General features: G+C 37.4%; 2 protein-coding genes across 2 annotated transcripts; both read left to right on the top strand.

Annotated features, from left to right (window-relative positions):
• The first annotated feature begins 456 nt into the window (after nucleotides 1-456).
• On the top strand, nucleotides 457-1,257 carry LOC150025166 (uncharacterized). The gene has a single exon (XM_090295650.1). It carries the CDS (start codon nucleotides 457-459, stop codon nucleotides 1,255-1,257), a length of 801 nt encoding a protein of 266 aa, XP_090151776.1.
• Nucleotides 1,258-1,401: 144 nt separating this feature from the next.
• Nucleotides 1,402-3,359, top strand: LOC150025165 (uncharacterized). The gene is made up of 3 exons (XM_090295649.1): nucleotides 1,402-2,037; nucleotides 2,164-3,078; nucleotides 3,177-3,359. Exons 1-3 carry the CDS (start codon nucleotides 1,402-1,404, stop codon nucleotides 3,357-3,359), a joined length of 1,734 nt encoding a protein of 577 aa, XP_090151775.1.
• Nucleotides 3,360-8,314: the final 4,955 nt, after the last annotated feature.

Below are 8,314 nucleotides of genomic sequence, written 5' to 3'. Positions count from 1 at the left end.
TTGTGGGCCAACATCTCAAAACCAAAAGTCAGTGTGTAGTGGTGAATGTCTACGCAGCATGTAACCTAAAGGATAAGGTTGTTCTGTGGGAAGCCTTGACGACTCTCAAGCAATCATATGTTAACTTGGCTTGGTGTTTCTGTGGAGATTTCAATGCTGTTAGGAGTGAAGACGAAAGGAAAGGGATTAGAGGTTGCTCAAGCCCGAGATTGATGGTTTTAATTGCTTTATCGAAGATAATGGTTTGGTGGATTTACCCTTTGTCAGTAAAAAGTACACTTGGTTCAAATCTAATGGCACGGCTAAGAGTAGACTAGATAGAATCTTGGTGTCGAAGAGTGGCTTCATCTATGGCCTGCATCTAAGCAGTATGTACAACCGAGAGTGGTATCGGATCATTGTGCTCTTGTGATGAAGTCGTGTGTTAAAGATTGGGGGCCTAAACCGTTCAGGTCTATGGATGTGTGGCTTGCAGAACTGGGTTTTAAGGTGTTGGTAAGGGAAAAATGGGGGTCGTATCTTGTACAAGGTAATAGTATGTCCATACTCAAAGATAAATTGAAGCTCCTGAAGGCCGATATAAGAGTGTGGAATAAAGAAGTGTTTGGTTGTATGGAATCTAACAAGAAAAATATAGTGGCGGAAATAAAGGAGCTAGATGACAAAGATGGTAATGATGCTCTGGAGGAGAATGGTAAGTTGAGAAGAATGGAACTTTTCAGTCAGTTGGGGTTGGTTGAAAAAAAGCTAGAATCCATATACAGACAAAAAGCAAGGGTGAACTGGATCAAATATGGGGACATCAACTCAAAGTTCTTCCACAATGCAATTAAATGGAGAAGACTTAAGAATGAGGTTAAAGGGGTTGAGATTGGCACTCAGTGGTGTGAGGAACCGGAAGCTGTTCGTAGGGAAGCAAAGTCACTGTTTGAAAAGAGGTTCACGGCTACACAGGACTATGGAGTTAACTTGGGTTCGGTGGAGTTTAAATCCTTATCTTCTGAGGCTAGCAGGAATATGATAGCTAGCTTCTCTGAGGAAGAAGTGAAGGATGCTGTGTGGCAGTGTGGAGGGTCTAAGAGTCCGGGTCCAGATGGGTTTAATTTCAATTTTATCAAGTTTTGTTGGGATGTCATTAAATCTGATATTATGGCAACTGTGCACTTTTTTCACGCTATGGGATCCTTTCCGAAAGGTTGCAATGCGTCCTTTATTGCCCTTGTCCCTAAGGTTAGGGATCCATCCTCGCTTGATTAGTTCCGACCGATATCCCTTGTAGGTGCTATCTACAAGATCATTACCAAGATTTTGTCACGTCGTATGAAGAAAGTTATGTCATCGATTATTGATGATTGCTAATCTGCCTTCCTAAGTGACAGAGGTCTAACGGATAGTGTTGTCATGGCTAATGAGATTCTAGAAGAGATCAGGATAAATAAGAGGAGTGGGGTCTGTTTTAAGGTGGATTTTGAAAAGGCGTATGACTTCGTTAGGTGCTCTTTCCTATTTGATATGCTTCGGAGGTTGGGGTTCCATGACAAATGGATCACGTGGGTTAAAGGATGTATGGTGTCGTCGACTGTGTCTGTTTTGATCAACGGGAGTCCTACGGAGGAATTCAAACCGTCTAGGGGGTTGAGACAGGGGGATCCCCTAGCCCCCTTCTTGTTCTTAGTGGTTGCTGAAGGATTAGCAAGATTGGTGAGACAAGCGTTGAGAACGAACGTTCTCAGGGGTATAAAGGTGGGAAGGAACAATATTGAGTGTTGTCTACTTCAGTTTGCAGATGATACACTTTTTATGTGTGAAAACTCTTTCTCGAATATCTTTGCTATCAAGGCAATCCTTCGTTGCTATGAAATCTTGTCTGGCTTGAAAGTCAACTTTCACAAATCGAAGTTGGTAGGCATTAGTGTTGATAGCTATGCCCTGAGCACCTATGCGAAGACCCTAAACTGCAACACCATGCGATTACCCTTCCAATATTTGGGTGTTGAAGTGGGGAGAAATCCAAGGAAGAAACAGTTTTGGGAGCCGGTAATTAAAAAAATAGAAACCAGGCTAAGCTCATGGAAAGGGAGATTTTTATCTATGGCGGGTCAGATTTGTCTGCTCAAGTCAGTCTTCACAGCCATACCTTTGTTTTACTTATCTGTTTTTAAGGCCCCTACTGCAGTACATGACAGAATCAGTAGCTTACAAAGGAAATTCCTCTGGGCATGGGGGAAGGAAAATAAAACGATCTTCTGGGTGAGTTGGGAAAATGTTTGTAGGCCTCAAGAGGAAGGAGGGTTAGGGATCAAAGAGATTAGGAGTTTTAATACGACTCTCTTGGCGAAATGGAAATGGCGGATTATGAGTGACAAGGGAGGGAAATGGAAAGATATTCTCCTATCTAAATATGGTACAGAAACAGAGGGTGGTAAGGTGAGGCAGAGATACCAATCATGTTGGTGGAAGGACTTAGCCAAGGTCTGTGGTGAAGGGGTAGAAGATGAAGAATGGTTTCACAAGGCTATTTTGTGGAAAGTAGGCGATGGAGGCTTAATCAGATTTTGGGAGGATACGTGGGTACAAAATAACAGCCTTAAAGTCTTGTACCCCAGACTCTACTCTTTGTCCCTCGATCAGGGTAAGAAGGTGGGGGAGGTAGGAGGATGGGAGGACGGTAGGTGGCGGTGGCGGCTAAACTGGAGAAGAGACAGGCACGTATGGGAGTCAAATTTGGAGGAAAATATGCTCTCAAGCTTGAATACGGGAGTTACATGTCAGGATTCTCATGACCACCTCGTTTGGAGGAAGGATCCAGCTGGTATTTTTTCAGTGAAATCAGCTTACTCTATCCTGGCTAACCATCAAGATATTGGTGAAATGAAAGGAGTTTTTAGTACATTATGGCAAGCAAAGGCCTCGCCCAAAGTACTTCTAACAGCGTGGAGAGTCCTTCACGACAGACTCCCTACCAGAGATAACCTATCTAGGAGAGGAGTGCCCGTGATATCTCCTCTATGCCCTTTCTGCAACCTATCAGAAGAATCATCCCAACACCTTTTCCTTGATTGTGCTTTTGCACAACAAGTTTGGTCCCGTTGCTACCGCTGGATTGGAGTTTTGGGGGTCCATAACAACGACATTAAGAACCATATGCTAAACTCTCACTTAATTCATCTCTCTAGCAAGCAAAATCAAGTGTGGATAGGAGTATGGGCGACAATTATCAGGTGCATTTGGGAGCAGAGGAATCTGATTGTATTCAAGGATGGGGTACCGGATACGAATTAAATCCTCCAAAATGCCCAAGTGCAATCTTGGTTGTGGATAAAACACAAGGCAGCGGATTTCTCATATGGGCTATCTGACTGGATCTTGAATCCAAATCAGTGCCTCCGTGTTATTCGTTGATAGCACCATTCCCACAAATGCTTGAGAAGCGTTACTGTTGCTGGTTCAGGTCAACGCTGAGATGTACTACAAGCTGTCGTGCGGGGTGCTCTAGGCAGGTAACCCCCAGTTTGGAGTTTTGTGACGAGTTTTTGTAGCAGTGTGTAGAAGCAGGTACTGAGCAGATAATAATCCTGGACGGTAGTATTTGGCTTGTTGTGTCTGTAGTGTTTGTGTTTCTGGTGCTTATATAGGTGGTACCGGTTCGTTGTTGTATGAACTAACGAGCATGCCCTGTGTGGTTCGAGATGATTTCAAGAAGGATCATCAGTAATCGATTGTGTGAGAGGTTGGTAGTGCTTAAGGTGGATGAGGACACGTGGAAGGCCAATATGATCGCCGGTCGATAAAGCGACGCTCTCCAGGCGTGAATAGTCGGTGGTCGTCGAAGGTATGCATCATCGCCGTTTTTTAAGAAGGCCAACATGATTGCCGCGATAAAAGAGGCGTTCTCCATGCGCGCATAGTCGGTTGTCGTCGAAGTTTCGATGAACCGGCGATCTCCGTGCGTACGTTGTTGGTGGTCGCCAAAGTTGTGCATCATCGTTGTCCTTGAAGAACAGAAGGTCATTGGAAGTGAGGGGCGATGTGGATGAGGACACGTGGAAGGCCAATATGATCACTAGTCGATAAAGCGACGATCTCTGTGTGTACGTAGTCGGTTGTCGCCGAAGTTTCGATGAAGCGGCGATCTCCGTTCGTACGTAGTCGGTGGTCGTCAAAGTTGTGCATCATCGTCGTCCTTGAAGAACAGAAGGTCATTGGAAGTGAGGGGCGATGTGGATGAGGACACGTGGAAGACCAATATGATCGCCAGTCGATAAAGCGGCGATCTCTGTGCGTACATAGTCGGTGGTCGCCGAAGTTGTGCATCATCGCCGTCCTTGAAGAACAGAAGGTCATTGGAAGTGAGGGGCGATGTGGATGAGGACACGTGGAAGACCAATATGATCGCCAGTCGATAAAGCGGCGGCCTCCATGCGTGCGTAGTCGGTGGTCGCCGAAGGTATGCATCATTACCGTGACCAACATGATCGCCGAAGAGGCGGTCTCCGTGCGTGTGTAGTCGGGGATCGCCGAAGTTGTGCATCATTGTCGTCTTAGAAATGAAGTGGTGATCTCTGAGCGTGCGTAGAAAATAGGGTTTGGGTTTTGTAAAGGGTTGGGATACCCCTCTTGTATCCCCTTAATTTAAATTAATTCTTTGCTGATAAAAAAAAAAGGATAGCATGGTATTTCAATGTGTTTGATGTGACTTTCTGCTTTGGGTTCTCTCTTTTCTCTTCATTCTTGTGATGAAACCCTAAACGCTCCACTTTCTCCGTCCACGCACCCTCACCCTCAACTATACATTGAACCAAATAGGGGTGGCACCCTCTCATTCGTCTTCGCTACAATGCCACCCCATAAACAAACACTGTGTTAGAGTGGATGTGTGGGAACAATTTATTGAAGTATATGAGTGATGTGATGGTTGTAAAGGTACTTTGAATTATTTTTAATGGTGTAAAATGTAAGATTACAAATTTACTTTGTGTATAAAAGGAAATTGAAAAAATAAAATATGAGTTAGTTTTGTGTACATTTTAGTTAATTAAAATAATGTAAAATTATAATTATAAATAAATAAAATAATGTAAAATGAAAATAAATAAATAAAATATTCAAAATAATTTTTTTAGTTAAATTTATATATTTAGATAATTTTAATATTATTTATGATTATTTCATTTGTATTATATTATGTGATATATATTTTATTTATATAAGAATATTAATATTAATGATGATTTTATTTATTATTATGAAAATTTTAATATATTTTAGAAGTAAATAAGTATTTAAAATAAAATTTTGATATTCATAATTGTAAGATATTCATTGTAAAAAAATTTAGATGGAAAATTATCAATATGTAAAAATTTAAAATTATTAGATAAAAATAAATAATTTAAATATTCAAAATTTTATAAAATATCATTTGAAAATAATTTTGTATTGAATTTAAATGATATTATTAATTTTATAATAATTTTTTATAATAGTAATGAATTTAATATTTACACATAAAACTGAAAAAAATTTAACCATTTTCATAAAAAAAATAAAAACACATATCCAACAACATGCAACATGTATCATGAGGATAATTGATTATGTCTCATTTATAACATACTAAATAATCGATTATGTCCTATTTGTAACATATTACATAATTAATTATGGATAATTAATTATGTCTCCTTTATACAATATTACATAATCGATTATGAATAATCAATTATATCTCATTTATAGCATACTATACTTTTAAAACTAGTAGATAATATATTATGTTTCATTTATAACATACTAAATAATCGATTATGGATAATCAATTATGCCTGATTTATAACCTACTATATAATCAATTATATTTTTAAAACTAATGGATGATTGATAATGCTTCATTTATAACATATTACACAATGTGTAAAAAAAATTAATACTGAAAATTTTAAAAAATGTTTAAAAAGTGAGAACACAAAAGTCATTTTATACATTTATACGTGATTTTCTCTTCTCTCCTTCCTATTTTTCTGCAATGATGAGAGGCACCTTCAACCACCCATCTACCCATTTTTGTGCTTCCACCCCTATTCATTGCCTAATCCAAATAGGGGGAGAGAGGGGGCACCCTCTCACTTCCGTTTGCAACAATAATGCACCCCTCATCTAAACACACTTTTTAATAATTATATTTCTTTATTCATCAACAATATTAAAATAATGATTAAAAGATAACAAGGAAAATACGATTTCTCATTAAACGAAACCTATGCGAGTGACATTTATGAAGGAATGTATGCAAAAAGGTATTCATTTATTTCATTATATTGCTTGCTAGTAAACTTCTTTGTTGCTTTTTAAGAATATATATATATATATATATATATCCCTAATAAAATACTTCAATATTGTAATACCTATAAATCTCCTCTACATTATATTATAAATCCATTAAAGGTATGTACAAAATTTATATTAATTTAAAATACAAACTTATTTATTTAAATTATATATGTAAAAATATACATATTTATAAAAAGATGGTCAAATTATATCAGTCTTAGATGCTCATAGTCAAAACATTATAAAAATGAACCAATATGAACTTTGTAAATAAGCCTTTGAATGATCATACAACTTAAGAGATTATAAAAACTTTTATCTCTTCTTTGTGAAATAGTGAACTTCATCTTAGTTTAGTTTTCCTAAGTGGATTCTCTTTCTATTTCTCTTTCTTAGCATGATATCAGAGCCTCTAGCAAAGGATCAACCACTAGGACAATGACTAGTGAAATATAAGAAGAGTGAGACTCAACTACTCCAAGCAGAAACATACTCTTATACATTTTTTAAGAAGCCATGACCTAGTTATAAGAAGTAGAATAGGATTTAAAATTCTTGTTCAAAGAGTATAGATTTTTTGTTTGTATTTTGGCTTAATTAGACCAGGGTCAAGGTTAGGGTTTTAAAACCTACCTAGGGTTTAATTGGGCTCAATTATGACCCATCTTAAACCCTAAGATGGTCATTGTAACCTAATTGGTGCACATGAAACACCTTGCACTCACATGACAAGTGTGACTTGTAAATGGCGCCTAGTTTGAATTCAAAACTCCCTCCACTTTTTCCTAACCTTGGTCGGACCCTTCACCTATAAATGGAGGTGTTTGGCTCATGATTTTTCAGATCAAATATATTAGAGTTCTGTTGCCAACATTGCAAGAAAAACTCTCATTGTCTCCTTTCGTTAGGGTATACACTTTATTTGATCTCTCTCATTTTCTCTATGTGATCAAGCCTAACCTATCACTCTCCACACTCCTCATGGCATTATAAGGATCCAAGAGTTCTTTGTAGCTCCTCCTTGCCTTCCATTCTTCATTGCTTTCGCCACTCTTCCATAATTATAGAATCAATCCAATCCATGGAGGTTTCAAACTATCATAGATAGTCTATCCAAATTTTGTGTACAAAGTTAAAGTTCTTTCCAACTCTATGAAATTATGTACATTTTTGGCAAAAGGTAAGTCACAACCCTTCCTTTGCCTTTTCCATTCTTTCATTCCACCATTCCATTTCTTGTATTTTCTTTCCATTTTGATTCTTTTTTTTTCTATGCTTGTGCTTCTACCATTCTATACATATTCAATAGCATAACATGTCAAGAACCACCCAAAAGCACAAAATAAAGCTTCAACCAACATCCTTAAACAACTTTCCATTTAATTAAGAATTCCATCAAGATCCTTCTTCCAAATCCAAGAAAATAAAAGAGTGGATAACACCATTTTTCCCTTTTCCCATTGATAACAATCATTTTGCAATCAAGTTAAGAGAATTTCCAATTACAGTGCAAAGATTGTCTAAAAATAGTGGTAGATTGTCTAAGACCAAAAAGATGATAATATAAAAGTGGTTTGATGACCCAAAGTCATCTACCAACGAATTCAATAATGAATATAGTGAAACAGAGTTCAAACTTATACGCAAATAATGAAAGTTAGTAATAACAATAAAGTAAAAGGGGTTTGTGATTGTTAAGCAAAAAAATACAGTTGATTTTGTAAGATAAATAAGAAGCACGTGACCCTCAAGTTCTTCCACCAATGAATTCTTCACAAGTTTTCTAAAGATTGACATCCTTTAATTCTCACATAGGGTTAAACTTAATCAAACATGTGTTAATCAAATTCAACTGAATCTTAACATTAAAACATGTGTCTACTAATGTACTCAATACTTCATTTATCTCCATGCTTCTACTTTTGGGATGTTTAACTTTTACCACTTAAATCACGTATCTATGAGATTGATTAGAATAATG

Source organism: Phaseolus vulgaris, chromosome 9 (assembly GCF_051622355.1).
Source record: "Phaseolus vulgaris cultivar YP4 chromosome 9, ASM5162235v1, whole genome shotgun sequence".
NCBI classification, from domain to species: Eukaryota; Viridiplantae; Streptophyta; class Magnoliopsida; order Fabales; family Fabaceae; genus Phaseolus; species Phaseolus vulgaris.
Note: the sequence above shows the minus strand (reverse complement) of the source record. Positions and strands in the feature narration are given on the sequence as shown.

Excerpts from the sequence above, each read along its gene's own strand:
- LOC150025166 (XM_090295650.1), top strand. The coding sequence starts at position 457 with ATGGATGTGTGGCTTGCAGAACTGGGTTTTAAGGTGTTGGTAAGGGAA.
- LOC150025165 (XM_090295649.1), top strand. The coding sequence starts at position 1,402 with ATGGCTAATGAGATTCTAGAAGAGATCAGGATAAATAAGAGGAGTGGG. Across the intron at positions 2,038-2,163 it reads AGAAACAGTTTTGGGAGCCG|GCCCCTACTGCAGTACATGA; the intron begins GTAATTAAAAAA and ends TCTGTTTTTAAG. Across the intron at positions 3,079-3,176 it reads ATTGTGCTTTTGCACAACAA|CAAGCAAAATCAAGTGTGGA; the intron begins GTTTGGTCCCGT and ends TCATCTCTCTAG.